We start from the raw sequence: 14291 nt of genomic DNA, 5'->3' as shown, positions 1-14291 counted from the left end.
CATGCACCCCGAGGTGTTTTGTTTGTACTCTCCAACTTATGTGTGTTGCTCTTCTTTCCTGAACTTGCTTTCCTCTTAGATTGCCTTGACTATACTTGATTCACACTCAAGACCCACTTTTCACATTTCTCTCCATCTGCTTCAAAGTCTCTGCCTTGTCCAATGCTACAGTCTTCTCTCAGGATGTTGGACCCCTAGGGAACCTCACTGTCCCCTCATCTTCTGGTTGTACTGTGCACAACTTTCCTGGTCTCAAATATCTTCACTCACTCTGCCCACCCTGACTACATGGCAGTGCTGGCCAGGTCCTGCTCATTGCTGTGGTGTTAAGGTTGGAGCTGTCCACACAACTCACCCCTCCAGAGATTCTCACTGCCAGGAGGAAGGTGTCCACTTCAGGGTGAGTGACTGTGACATGTTGGGTATCTCAGGGAGGCAAGGGAACATGCAGAGTCGAGGATGAAATGACAGGAAGCTGTCTGTAAGGGGAAGCTGACCAGGGCAGTATGGGCAGCCCCTCTGTCAAGGGACAAATTGACACTATTGTTGACCGAAGCAAATACATATCAACCAGAGTCCCAGGGGGAGATCCGTTTGGACTGGTTTAGACCAGTCTGAACTGACTTATACCAGCCTGGTCCAGTTTAAACTGGTTTGATCTGGATGAGGCTGGTCTGATTTGGTTTAGGCTGGTTTGATCTGATTTAGACCAATTTTGATTTTAGGCTGGTTTGAACTGGATTAGATCAGTTTAGTTCAGTTTAGACTAGCTTATATCAGCCGTGACTACTTTAAATTTATGGAATGCAGCTAATCTATGGGATGCAGCAAAACATTTCTAAGTAAAAAGTTTATAGCAATACAATCCTGCTTCAAGGAAAAAGAAAAATCTCAAACAAACTACCCTTACACCTAAAGCAATAAGACAAAGAAGAACAAACCAAACCCAAAGCTAATAGAAGGATATAAATCATAAAGATCAGAGCAAAAATAAATGAAATAGAAATAAAGAAAATGATAGCAAAAATCAAATCAAAGCTTGTTTATTGAGAAGGTAAACAAAATTGATAAACTTTTAGTTAGATTCATCAAGAAAAAAGAGAGAGGACTCAAATCAATAAAATTAGAAATGAAAAAGAAGTTAAACTGACACTGCAGAAATACAATGGATCATAAAAGAATACTACAAGCAATTACACACCAATAAAACGGACAACCTGGAAGCAATGGACAAATTCTTAGCAAAGTACAACCTTCCAAAACTGAATCAGGAAGAAATAGAAAATATGAACAGACAGATCACAAGGAACAAAATTAAAACTTGTGAATTATTTAATCACAACTAGTGATTAAAATCTTCCAGGGCTTGATAGCCTCACAGAGATAAGCTAACGTCTATTTTTCTCAAACTCAAAAAATTACAGAGGGAGGAACACTCCTAAGTTCATTCTATGAGGCTACCATCACCCTGAAATCAAAATCAGACAAAGATATCACCAAAAAAAAAAATTATAGGCCAATATCTCTGATTAACATATATGCAAAAATCCTCAGCAAAATACTAGCAAACAGAATCCAACAACACATTAAAAGGATTTTACACTGCCATCAAGTGGGATTTACCCCAGGGATGCAAAGATTTCTCAATATACACAAATCAATCAATGTGATCCACCACATCAACAAATTGAAGAATAAAAATCATATGATCTTTTCAGTAGCTGCAGAAAAAACTTTTGATAAAATTCAACATCCATTTATTACTTTAAAAAACCTCCAGAAAATAGGCATAGAAGGAATCTACCTTTACATAATAAAGACATTATTAAATTTTGGATATTAAATTAACTATTGGTTTACTAGTTTTTGAGGATTTTTGCATCTATATTTTAAGGAATTAGTCTATTCTTATCATGTCTTCCTTTTTTTCCCACAGAGTAATACTAGCTTTGTAGGATGAGTTGGGATCTGTTCCTTTCTTTTCTAACTTTTAAAAGTTAATGTTTAAAGAAGAATTAACACCAATCCTTCTCAACCTTTTCTAAAGAAATTGAGGGGAAAGGAACACATTCTAATTCATTCTATGAGGCCAGTATTACACTGATACCAAAGACACTACAAGAAAAGAAAACTACAGACCAATATTCCTCATGGATATAGATGCAAAAATCCTCAATAAAATACCAGAAAACTAAATTTAACAGCATATTATAAGGATCAAACACCATGACCAAGTGGGAATTATTCTAAAAATGCAAGAGTAATTCAACAATGAAAATTAGTACAATGTACCACATTAACAGCATCCAGGGTAAAAAGTGCATGATTATCTCGATGCAGAAAAATTTTTTTCTTACAAAATCCAACATTCTTTCATAACAATCAGAGAAGTAGTAAAACGCAGGAACTTTCCCGACATGATAAAAGGCATTTATGAAGAAGCCACACCTAACATCACACTCAATGGTGAAAGAGTGAAAATTTTTCCCTTTGCATCAGGAAGAAGACAGGATGCCTGCTATCACCACTGCCATCCACACTGTGTTGGAAGTTCTAGCCTGAAAGATCAGACAATAAAAATAAAAGGCCTCCAAGTCCGAAAAGAAGAAAAGTCTGTTTGTAGATGATAGGGTCTTTTTTTAAACTTTTTATTGTGTATTGGGGTATAGCCAATTACCAATGTTGTGATAGTTTCAGGTGAACAGCAAAGGGACTCAGGATCCATTCTCCCCTAAACTCCCCTCCCAACCAGGCTGCCACATAACATTGAGCAGAGCTCCCTGTGCTATACAGTTGGTCCTTGTTGGTTATCCATTTTAAGATAGGATCTTACATACAGAAAATCCCAAAGAATCCATGAGAAAACTACTAGAACTAATAAATGAGTTTAGCAAATTTTCAGGATAGATTAACCCACAAAAATCAGTTGTGGTTCTACACACCATCAAGGAACAATTAAGAAATTAAAAATATCATTCTCTTAAAGTAGCATCCAAAAAAATTACACAGGAATAGATTTAACGAAGGAAGTGAAAGAGTTGTATAATAAAGATGACAATATTGCTTAAAGGAATGAAGAAGATGTAGATAAGTGGAATGACATCCCATGTTCATGTATTGGAAAACTTAATATTGCTAAGATGGCCATACTACTCAGAGCAAACTAGATTCAATGCAATAGCTATCAGGATTACAATGGTCTTTTCTGCAGAAATGGTACTGCTGATCCTTAAATCTATATGGGATTTCAAGGGGCACTGAATAACCAAAACAATATTGAGAAAGAACAAAGTTGGGGGATTCACATTTTCCAATTTTCTTATAAAGCTATAGTTATCAAAACAATGTGGTGCTGACATAAGGACATACAGACAGAACAATGGACTAGAACAGACAGAAAGACCAGGAATAAACTCTATGCCTATCAGTTCAGTTCAGTCGCTCAGTCATGTCCGACTCTTTGTGATCCCATGGACTGCAGCACGCCAATCTTCCCTGTCCATCACCAACACCCGGAGCTTGCTCAAACTCATTTCCATTGAGTCAGTTATGCCATCCAAGTATTTCATCCTCTGTCATCCCCTTCTCCTCCTGCCTTCTATCGTTGTCTTCAATCCTCCTGTCTTCAACTAATTGTCTATGTCTATAGACAATTGATTTTCCACGCAGGTGCTAGACTCTCAGTGGGTAAAGAATAGTTTCTTTGACAAATGGTGCAGGAACAACTGGATATTCACATGCAGAAGAATGAAGTTGGAGCCCCTACCTCACATTGTATGCAAAAGTTAACTCAAAATGGATCAATAACCTAAATATAATATCTAAAATCATAAAACTCTTAGAAGAAAAGAGGGGCAAAACTTCACGAACTTGCTTTTGGCAATGGATTCTTAGAAAAGACTTCAAAAGCAAAAGAAACAAAAGAAAAAAAGGATAAAGTGGACTTCATCAAAATTAAAGACTTTTGTACATCAAAGGTCATCATCAGTAAAGTGAAAAGACAATTCATAATGGGAAAAATATTTGAAAATCATATATCTGATAGGGGTCTACTATCCAGAATACATAAAGAATTCTTACAACTGAATAATGAAAAGACAATCCAACTAAAAAATGGGCAAGGGACTTGAACAGACATTAATCCAAATAAATTATATAGTTTGACTCAGTAGGATGGCAATTCAGAGTGGAAAATAACAAGTGTTTACAAGAATGTGCAGAAATTGGAATCCTTGTATATTGCTAACTGGAGTGTAAAATGGCCCAGCTTCTTGGGACACATTTTGGTGGTTCTTTAAAAAAGTTAAATACAGAACAGAATTACCATGAGAAACCCAGATATTCCACTTCTAGGTATATATGCCAAAGAATTGAATGTAGGTGTTCAAATACTTGTACACAGATGTTCATAGCAGCACTAGTCACACTAGACAAAATATAAAATACAAAAACTCAAACCTCTATCGGTGGGTGAATAGATAAATTGTGGAATATCCATACAATACAATATTATTTTGCAATAAAAGGGAATGGAATACTGGCACATGCTTTTGAACTGGACTTCGAAATCATTATGCTAATGAATGCTAATGAAAGAAGTCAGACACAAAAAAGGCAAATATTCTGAGTCCATTACTTGAAATATCCAAAATAAGTAAATCCTAGAGAGAGAAGGTAGATTGGTGGTTGCCAGTATGTGGGAGGAGAGGAGAATAGGAAGTTCTTGTTAAGCATAGGTTTTATTTGCTGCTGATGAAAATGTTTTGGAAGTAGATGATGGTTCAGTTCAGTCTCTCAGTCGTGTCCGACTCTTTGGGATGCCATGAATCACAGCATGCCAGGCCTCCCTGTCCATCACCAACTTCCAGAGCTCACTCAAACTCATGTCCATCAACATTGGTGATGCCATTCAGCCATCTCATTCTCTGTTATCTCCTTCTCCTCCTGCCCCCAATCCCTCCCAGCATCAGACTCTTTTCTAGTGAGTCAACTCGTCGCATGAGGTGGCCAAAGTATTGGAGTTTCAGCTTTAGCATCAGTCCTTCCAATGAGCACCCAGGACTGATCTCCTTTAGAATGGACTGGTTGGATCTCCTTGCAGTCCAAGGGACTCTCAAGAGTCTTCTCCAGCACCACACTTCAAAAGCATCAATTCTTCGGTGATCAGCTTTCTTCACAGTCCAACTCTCACATCCATACATGACCACTGGAAAAACCATAGCCTTGACTAGACGGAGCTGGTAGTTGCAAACTATTGTGAATGGACTAAACTTCAACAAATTGTTCATTAAAATGGTTAATTGAATGCTGCGTGAATTTCATCTCAGGTGTGACATTTATCAGTTGTGAAACACTATGATATCTGATGGCAGAAAGTGAAGAGGAACTCAAAGGCCTCTTGATAAAAGTGAAAGAGGAGAGTGAAAAGTTTGGCTTGAAGCTCAACATTCAGAAAATGAAGATCATGGCATCTGGTCCCATCACTTCATGGGAAATAGATGGGAAAACAGTGGAAACAGTGTCAGACTTTATTTTTTTGGGCTCCAGAATCACTGCAGATGCTGATTGCAGCCAGGAAATTAAAAGAGGCTTACTCCTTGGAAGGAAAGTTATGACCAACCTAGATAGCATATTAAAAAGCAGAGACATTACTTTGCCAACCAAGGTCCATCTAGTCAAGGCTATGGTTTTTCCCGTGGTCATGTATGGATGTGAGAGTTGGACTGTGAAGAAAGCTGATCGCCGAAGAATTGATGCTTTTGAACTGTGGTGTTGGAGAAGACTCTTGAGCGTCCCTTGGACTGCAAGGAGATCCAACCAGTCCATTCTAAAGATCAGTCCTGGGTGCTCATTGGAAGGACTGATGCTGAAGCTGAAACTCCAATACTTTGGCCACCTCATGCGACGAGTTGACTCACTGGAAAAGAGTCTGATGCTGGGAGGGATTGGGGGCAGGAGGAGAAGGGGACGACAGAGAATGAGATGGCTGGATGGCATCACCGACTCGATGGACATGAGTTTGAGTGAGCTCTGGGAGTTGGTGATGGACAGGGAGGCCTGGCGTGCTGTGATTCATGGGGTCGCAAAGAGTCGGACATGACTGAGCGACTGAACGAACTAACGAACGAATGAGGTGAGGGTAGAGATACAAAAAGTAAAATCAAAGCACAGCAGAGTCAGAAATGGATAGAAACATGGTGTCAAGTTATTGCTGAAATCCATGTGAGAAACGAGGCTGGGCGCTTGGGTGGAGGAAGAGGCTAGAACCGAACAGCGCTGAGGTGTATCTGTAGATAAAAGCAAGAAGACTGGGGAAAGAAAGAAATCCAGATTTTTATATGAACCCTGGAGGCAGGGGTGTCTTTGCCGAGCTGCAGAGAACCGCGAGAGCGAATCAAGGGTTGCCCTTGGGAAATCATCTTTTTGTGCACCTTAAACTATACTTCACTTGCCGATTGTATCTCAACAATACTGGGGAAAATATACACATATTTATTTTTAAAGAAATTGCTATTCGGGCTTAATGCGCGCTGCACATTCGACACCAGTGGAGAAGCCGAGGAGGCGGGCCGTGCTCGGGCGTCTTCCTCCCGCGTCTTAAGTGTCTGATCTCCGAGGGACGCGAGGGCTTGGTCCATCTCCAAGCGCTCTCTGAGCGGGCTGGGGCCGAGGGCTGCGGCGACCCCGGCTCTGCCGGCTCGGGGTTCCACCTGGTGACACCTGCCAGGTGCGCTGGGCGTCTCCGCCGCGCGCCCCGGCTGCTAGGGGACTGATCTGGGGCAGAGAGAGGCGGGACAGGGCGGGGCGCGCGAGGCCACTCCCAGGAGGCGGCGCGCGGGAGCCCCCCGGGCCTTGCTCCCAGCCCTACCGAGCTGCGGGCCATGGCGGCCGCCGAGCCCAAGCCCCCCGCGGGGGCGGCCGCGGCCCGACGCCTGGCCCGGGGCTGCTGGTCCGCGTTCTGGGACTACGAGACGCCCAAGGTGATCGTGGTGAAGAACCGGCGCTTGGGCATCGTGTACCGCGCGGTGCAGCTGCTCATCCTGCTCTACTTCGTGTGGTGGGTGCGCGCGGGGCCGGGCGCGGGGACGGGGCGCGTGGGGCATCCGGCGGGAGGGGATGTCTGGCGGGTTCACGAGGGTAGGGAGTGCTCGCGGCTAGGGCTGCTCGGACGTCCCAGGTTGGAGGGGCAGCTCTGGACTGTGAGCAGGGAGAACGAGTCGCAGAGGGTGGAGAACACGGGCGACCGCCGCGCTGGCCCCTCGGGCCCCCGCAGAGCCTACCCGGCCCTCGAGAGGCGGTGACGCAGCCTCGTTCCCCCCGGAGTCGAGCTCATTCGGCGTGGGAGAGGTCCCAGGTCTGTCCCAGGATCGTCCCGAGAGTCGGCCCTGCCCGTCTGCACAGGTACGTGTTCATTGTGCAGAAGAGCTACCAGGACAGCGAAACGGGCCCCGAGAGCTCCGTCATCACCAAGGTCAAGGGCATCACCTTGTCCGAGCACAAAGTGTGGGACGTGGAGGAGTACGTGAAACCCCCGGAGGTGCGCACCCCGGGCCCCGCCCTGCACCCCGCGCACCCCGAGGGTGGGACTGATCGGTGGCCGAGCTGCCCCCGCCAGCCGACCGTCCCTTCTTTCTGAGCCCAGGGGGGTAGCGTGTTCAGCATCATCACCAGGATTGAGGTCACCCCCTTCCAGACCCTCGGAACATGCGCCGAGGTGAGGCTGCGTGGAAAGCAGAGCTGGGATGGGAGGGAGGGGCCCTGCCTGGTCAGCTGCGCCTGTCCGGCTCCTGAGCAAGCGGTCTCCTCCCTAGAGTATGAGGGTCAGCAACGCCACCTGCCACTCGGACGAGGACTGTGTGGCTGGGCAGCTGGACATGCTGGGAAACGGTCAGTGTGCGCCAGCTGGGGGTGGGGGCTGGCCGCGCCCCTCGCCACCTGAGCGCGCGTCTGCCCGCAGGCCTGCGGACCGGGCGCTGCGTACCTTATTACCACGGGTCCTCCAAGACCTGCGAGGTGTCGGGCTGGTGCCCGGTGGAAGACGGGGCCTCAGTCAGGTGTGCGCACCCGGTGACCCCACCCACCTGGGACTAAACTTTGCTCCTTTCTCCTCACTGACTGGGAGTCGGGATGTGTTGGGGGAGGGAGAAGGAAAGGACAGAGCAGTTGGGGGCTGGGAGAGGCTTTGGAAGGGAAGGGAGACTAAACATGCCCAGTCTGCCTCCTCAGCCAATTTCTCGGTACAATGGCCCCCAACTTCACCATCCTCATCAAGAACAGCATCCACTACCCCAAATTCCAGTTCTCCAAGTAAGAGCTATTAGGGTGTGGTGACAAGGGGTGGGCTGGGGTGGGAGTTGCCTCTTGGAATGTGTTGTTTGGGGGTGCATGGCTTCTCAGCATCTGATGCCTCTGGGCCTTGTCCTTAGGGGCAACATCGAGAACGGGAAGGATGGCTACCTGAAGCATTGCACATTCCATGAGGTCTCTGACCTCTACTGCCCCATTTTCAAGCTGGGCTACATCGTGCAGCAGGCAGGGGAAAACTTCACAGAGCTGGCACACACGGTGAGGGTGCCCAAGACTGCACAGGACAATTGTCTGGCCAGGTGCTGGCTGTCACCTGCATACAAAGGGTCTCATTACAGCGCAGTCCCTTTTCAGTTTTGGCCAGCCCTGGCCCTGCTCAGGTAGAAGAAAGAGAAACAAGATCGGCTGACCCATCTGGGTGTGTGGCTGCTGCTAAATTATTGACTCCTGGTCACAAGGGCTGCTGGCACCCCTTGTGCCTTGGAAGCAGGGCACTCAATAAGCCCCCCTCCCTAGTGAGCTGCCCTGAGCTGCCTGGGGTGCCCCAGAATATGCACCCCATGGGCAACCTCAGTAGGACCCCGGGGCTGTTGAAGGTCCCCTGTGAGCCCATCCTGACCTGTCTGTGTGTCCAATTCTGGGCAGGGTGGTGTCATTGGGGTCATTATCAACTGGGACTGTGACCTGGACCTTTCAGCGTCAGAATGCAACCCCAAATACTCCTTCCGGAGGCTGGACCCCAAGCACATCCCAGCCTCATCCGGCTACAACTTCAGGTACCTTGGCCTTCGGATGCTGGGTCATCTGCCCTGGCTATGGAGGTCCAAGAACCAACAGGGCAGGTGCCCCAAGGCCCAGGGAGTTGGTGGTTTTGGAGCCACCCCATTGGGCAATGGGTGCACCCCGGTCTTGCTTCCCAGGGCTCTTGCACCCAGGTCATCCCATCCCAGGTACTGACTTGCTTCTGGGTCATTCTGTCCTAGGTTTGCCAAGTATTACAAAATAAATGGCAGCATCACCCGCACACTCATCAAAGCCTATGGGATCCGCATTGATGTCATTGTGCATGGACAGGTAGGACAGCCCACCCTGCTTACATGGAATCTGGGCTGACCGAGTCTTGGTCTCCCCTACCTCACCCCAAACCTCCCTTGGGCCCCACTCCTGACTATCTAAGGTAGTGCCTTTGCCCCCAGGCAGGGAAGTTCAGCCTGATTCCCACCATCATTAACCTGGCCACAGCGCTGACCTCCATCGGGGTGGTAAGAAAAGCACACGAGGGTTGGGGATGGGTGTGTGCCAAGGCAAGATGGGGGCCAGGGCCTCATGCATCTGTCTTGCTGGCCTCAGGGCTCCTTCCTGTGCGACTGGATCTTGCTAACATTCATGAACAAAAACAAGGTCTACAGCCATAAGAAATTTGACAAGGTGTGTACTCCAAGGCACTCCTCAGGCAGCTGGCCTGTGACCCTGGCCCTTGTCTTGGGCCAGGCCCCTCCCCCACCCTATCCCTGCTCTACAGACCCAGGCCAGGCTGGCCAACTGCAGGGTGAGGGGCAGAGCCAGGCCCGGGCTGTCCCACCCCCATGGCCTTGCCCCACCTCTGCCCCATCTGAGCAGATGGTGGATGCTCCCGAACGGGGTGCAGGACCAGGGCTTTGTGCCTCCGAGCCTTCCCAACAGGACTGCGTGCTCACAGACGCCCGAGGTTTGGCCCAGCTCTGAGCTTACTTCCACCTTCTGCCACACTGCACTTAAGGCCCCAGGCATGTCAGGGACCCCTGACGTCTGAGGCCCCAGCACAGCCCCTGGCTCTCCAGGGCAGCACAGCTGGGACCATGGACATGGGCCCCGCCCACACACCTCAGCAAAACCAGCAGCCAAAGGGTCCCCGTGCAGCTAGACTGCAGGGTGACATGAATGGGATGATGACTCCTGCTCCATCTTATCCCCCAACTGCTCAGGGGTTTGTAAGGGGCAAGTCCCCACCTCCTCCCTAGCTGCCTTCCTCCCAGGCTCTTCGCTCCCGCCCACCCACCCAGACCCTCTGCTTGCCTCACAGCTAAGAAATCACATGTCCACTGTCCAATAAAACAGTGATCAGAACCTTCTAGCCTCATCTTTGGGGGAGAAGCATCTTGAGGCTCTTGACAAACACACCATGGCAGGTCTCTGCACATGGAGGGCAGTGGGTGTGGCTTGGTCCTCATCTTCCCCTAGGCAGCCTGGATGCAGTGTGAGGATGCATCTGCTGCCCCCAAATCCAGTCAGGTTACAATCAGGTCTCATGGGGGGATCAGTGGTGGGGGACACACAGGCTGAGTGCATCCCAACATCTGTCCTTCAGCTTCCTGTAGGCATCATCGCAGACCCCAAACCTCAAAAGAGGGGGAAAGGTGGTACGTCTAGAGGAGGAAGAAAGCCAAGAGGTGGGCAATGAGAACTGTACCCAAGGAAAACAAAAGCTTAGGCGGACACCAAAATGCCCACCCCGAACCTGAGGCTCTATTTAACATGGGGACGGGGGTCAGGGAAGGAATTTGGTGCTGGGGGAACAGGAGTGGACACAGCAGCAGGGCGAGGTTGGAACAGCTGGCACTGGCCGGATCAGGCCTATGGATAATCTGGTTATGTCCTTGGATGCTACAATGGTCACTCCACTCAGAAGCTCTGACACAACTTGGCCAGATGGTGGTTTGTTTCCCCAGCAACAGCAATGACCAGTGCACAGTGCCTCCCACAGATCATTTCACCTGTGACCCTGTCACAACCAAGGTCAGAGCTGGTCTTCCCACCTGCTGACTGGACCAGCACCACTCACTGGAACCAGCAATCCCCCAAGAAGCCCCCCTCACCCCTGCAGATCCTCCTGTGCCTGTGATGTCAGTTCCATGGGCCACTCAGATGCTCAGAGCTCCAGCTCTAGTTTTAGAGAAACTGGCTTTTCCAGTTGGGGCTGGGCTGTAGCTCAAGAATTCGGGCCAGGGGCTCAGGTTTCCCATCCCCCAGCATGAGAGTGACCCTGGGACCTCCACCACCCCCAAAACCCCCAGCCTCAAAGCTGGCCTTTGAGGGAACCACTGGGAGCTGTGGTGCCCCCACCCTACTGCAGGGAGCACAGGGTGGGGGTGAGCAACACAGCCCCAGCTCCTCACTCCTCTGTGCTCCCCTGGGACTTCTCTGGCTCCCTTTCCAGGAAGGCTGGTTAGTCTTCCTCCTCCCCCACCCAGCCCTAATTTGATTTGATCTCCATCTGGGGGCTGCCGGGCGCCATCAGCTTCCAAGCAGAGTCAAGTTTCCTGCAGTCACTGGACCTGGACCAGTGGGCAACAGCAGTACCAAGCCGACAAACCTAGCCAGAGAGACGTCAGTTACTAAGGCTTCTTTATTCCTTCCTTCCAGAAACCCAGGCAGGAGCACGCACACACAGAATAAAGACTACAGGAAATGTATAAGTCAAAGTGTAAATTAGGTAACAGGGACAAATCTCAACCAGGCTCCAGAGCCAACAGTGCGACCTCCACTGCCCACCTGTTTGGGTTTCTGAGTTTATGATTTACATTTAATGTGCTTGCTGCCTTGCCAATCTGACTGGTTTTCTTCTGCTTTCAGTTGCATTTAGTTAAAAATGAGGTGCAGGCAGTCAGTCTTATGTTCTGGGGTTGCTGGAGGAATAGAGGGAGCAACTCCTGCTCAGCAGAGTGTTCCCCAGGCTGCTGGCAGACAGACTCTCCAACCCAGCTCCGTCCTGCAGGGGAAAACAGCACGGCCCACATCTCTGTGAAGCAACAGAGCCCTAAACAAGCTGGTGGTATCACCTTTTAAAGGTGGCACAGGCCAAGGACCCTCTGCCTCAGTCAGTCAGAGGCTGGGCAGGCCCTTGGGGTCAGAGGTCTTGGACTGTTTCCTGAGGCTGAGAAGCAAGAACACAATGGCCTCAATCCTGGTAACATTTCTATTGCCCTTTTCTCCATCCTCTTCCCCCCACTGATCAGAGCTGAAGGAAAGAACCTTGTGTTGCACATGAAGAAATACTTTTCGAGAATCCAGGTGCTGACATATGATGTCATAGTCTGCAATAACGGTGTGCCTCATCCCCCCTGGGGCCCCAGGCCTCCTGCTGCGGTGGTCCCCTCACAGCATATGCAGAGGGAGAGGTGCTGGGCCCCTCCGTGGCTGAGCCCCAGCCCCTACTCAGCCTTCCTGCCCCCAGCCCAGTCTCGCTGCTGTTGACGAGGTGACTGCACCATATACAAACAGCAGATCTCACTCTGACCCTGAATCTCCACAGAGGAGCCCAAGCCCCAGAACTCAGTGTATGAGAGACGCCCAGGTGACTGCAGGTTCAGTCAGGATCCCTGGGACGCAGTCCACAAACTGCCAGCGCGGAACGTAGGACAGCACTACTCCCGGAAGCCGGGGCTGCACACTCCACTCAGGCGCCCCTTCACCCTGGGTCTGGCTCCCAGCCCTCTTCAGGGTCTCAGCTCAAACAGAGGACCTCTGAGGGCACCTCAGGGCCGCAAAGGAGGGGGCACGAAGGGCTGGGGCTACAGGAAGGGCTGTGCGGCAGCAGCAGTGTGCATTCATCCAGTGAGAAGCCAGCCCTGGGACCCCCTCGCTGGAGACGCTTCCTGGGCCTAAAGAGGGCTGCCCTGCTCGAGGCAGGGAATCCTCGAGAGCCGGGAAGTGAAGCCACTTCTTGCTCTGACTGGTTCACGCTTCTGGGCTGTGTGACCTGCTCCCTGAGGGCCGTCCTCCTGGGTGCCTGTCTTGGGTGTGGGACATGGGAGCAGTGAACAGGGACACTGCCCAGACTGCTAATGGCCCACTTGGGGGTTCTGAAGCTGCAGCCAATCCAGGGTCTCCTTGAGGTATGACATGCCATAGTGCTGGGCGATGTTCCGGAAGATTCCGATCTGTTCCATGAAGACCTACAAAAATGACCAGTCAGAGTGAGACCTAGTCCCAGAGGAGGCACAGGGAGGCAAGGCCAAGGCTCAGAGAAGACAAATGGCCCGGGGTGGGGGAGGGAGGTGAGGGGTGGGCGGCAGGGTCGGCTGTCTATGGGAGCCCCCACCTTAGTGTGGATGGTGAGGGAGAAACCCCCCGCACAGCTGCAGTACACGGCCATGTTGGTCTCCTTCACACCCCGGCACTTCAGGCAGACCTGCAAGGAGAAGGAGACCCCGTCAGAGCCTCCCCGCCCCAGGCCAGAGCCGGCCAGTCACTTGGCACCAGACAGGCTTTTCACCTCAATTACAAATAGAATCTGAGACTTGATATGGGCTTTATCCAAACATTCCAACTGCTTCCCAACACCCTCCCTGTGGACACCTCCCTTTGACTCTGAGTCTGCAGTCCCCTATCCATCACACCAGGCACCAGCTGTTCCCTGCCTGAACCCCAACACCTCCCTTGGGTCTCCACTCCCCCATCGAAGGTGAAAGCTTCCTCTTTCACACACCCACTGCCTGTCAGTTCTTTACTCTATTACTTTCTTGTCTTATTTACTGTCTGTCTCCCTCTATTAGAATAAAGGTCCATGAAGCCAGCAATCGGCCCCTGTAGGTGCCCAACAGATGCTGTAAGAAAGTCAGCTGAGCCTGTGGAGAGGCCTGACCCAAGAGGTATCACCCGAGGATCAGGTTACAACTTGAGACTTGCGCACACCTCTCATTTCCTATGGGTGCAAACTGCTTACTGATGAGGCCTCCACCTACTGGAGGGGTGGTTAAACTGGTTCCAGACCCAGCACTAGTCCTGCTGCTCACCAGGTCCTGCAGGGTAAAGGCCATCAGCTTCTTCTGTAGGGCTTCCACCAGGGCCATCTCAATGACTGATGAGTCGTAGGCAACCTGACAGTTGGAGCAGAGCCACTGAGGCAGCACGCTCCCATCCTGGACAGACAGGGAAAGGGATAGGTCACCTTCCTTGGTCCCCAGTGCTGAGAAGGGATGGAGGCATTCTCGATGAGAAGTGTG

The 14291-nt window shown here is 50.0% G+C and overlaps 2 protein-coding genes across 3 annotated transcripts in view; one reads left to right on the top strand and one right to left on the bottom strand.

Moving 5' to 3' along the window:
• Window positions 1-6875: 6875 nt before the first annotated feature.
• Window positions 6876-10032, top strand: P2RX2 (purinergic receptor P2X 2). 2 transcript variants are annotated; one of them, XM_088827838.1, is made up of 11 exons: window positions 6876-7057; window positions 7402-7537; window positions 7643-7714; window positions 7812-7887; window positions 7958-8054; window positions 8227-8307; window positions 8427-8565; window positions 8953-9083; window positions 9291-9381; window positions 9504-9569; window positions 9658-10032. In XM_088827838.1, exons 1-11 carry the CDS (start codon window positions 6882-6884, stop codon window positions 10030-10032), a joined length of 1440 nt encoding a protein of 479 aa, XP_088683964.1. In that variant the 5' UTR covers window positions 6876-6881. The 2 variants fall into 2 exon arrangements, with proteins under 2 accessions (XP_088683964.1, XP_088683963.1); XM_088827837.1 differs by lacking the exon at window positions 9658-10032 and having other exon boundaries at window positions 6882-7057; window positions 9485-9538.
• Window positions 10033-11457: 1425 nt separating this feature from the next.
• POLE (DNA polymerase epsilon, catalytic subunit) overlaps window positions 11458-14291 on the bottom strand; it is a 59752-nt gene continuing 56918 nt past the window's right edge. Inside the window, exons 47-49 of the mRNA XM_055405308.2 lie at window positions 14082-14207; window positions 13388-13477; window positions 11458-13241 (exon numbers count right to left, since the gene is read on the bottom strand). Of these exons, the coding sequence (XP_055261283.2) occupies window positions 13128-13241; window positions 13388-13477; window positions 14082-14207 (330 nt within the window). The 3' untranslated portion in view covers window positions 11458-13127. The remainder of the gene's footprint in view (window positions 13242-13387; window positions 13478-14081; window positions 14208-14291) is intronic.

The sequence above is a fragment of the Moschus berezovskii genome, chromosome 19 (assembly GCF_049115385.1).
Source record: "Moschus berezovskii isolate FMDL1 chromosome 19, NW_MosBer_1.0, whole genome shotgun sequence".
NCBI classification, from domain to species: domain Eukaryota; kingdom Metazoa; phylum Chordata; class Mammalia; order Artiodactyla; family Moschidae; genus Moschus; species Moschus berezovskii.
This window is presented reverse-complemented; position numbering and strand designations above follow the sequence as displayed.

What these genes read in the sequence shown, in the direction of transcription:
- P2RX2 (XM_088827838.1), top strand. Translation starts at nt 6,882, where the DNA reads ATGGCGGCCGCCGAGCCCAAGCCCCCCGCGGGGGCGGCCGCGGCCCGA. An exon ending in CCCAAATTCCAGTTCTCCAA is followed by an intron (nt 8,308 to 8,426) that starts GTAAGAGCTATT and finishes CCTTGTCCTTAG; the next exon opens with GGGCAACATCGAGAACGGGA. An exon ending in TCACAGAGCTGGCACACACG is followed by an intron (nt 8,566 to 8,952) that starts GTGAGGGTGCCC and finishes AATTCTGGGCAG; the next exon opens with GGTGGTGTCATTGGGGTCAT.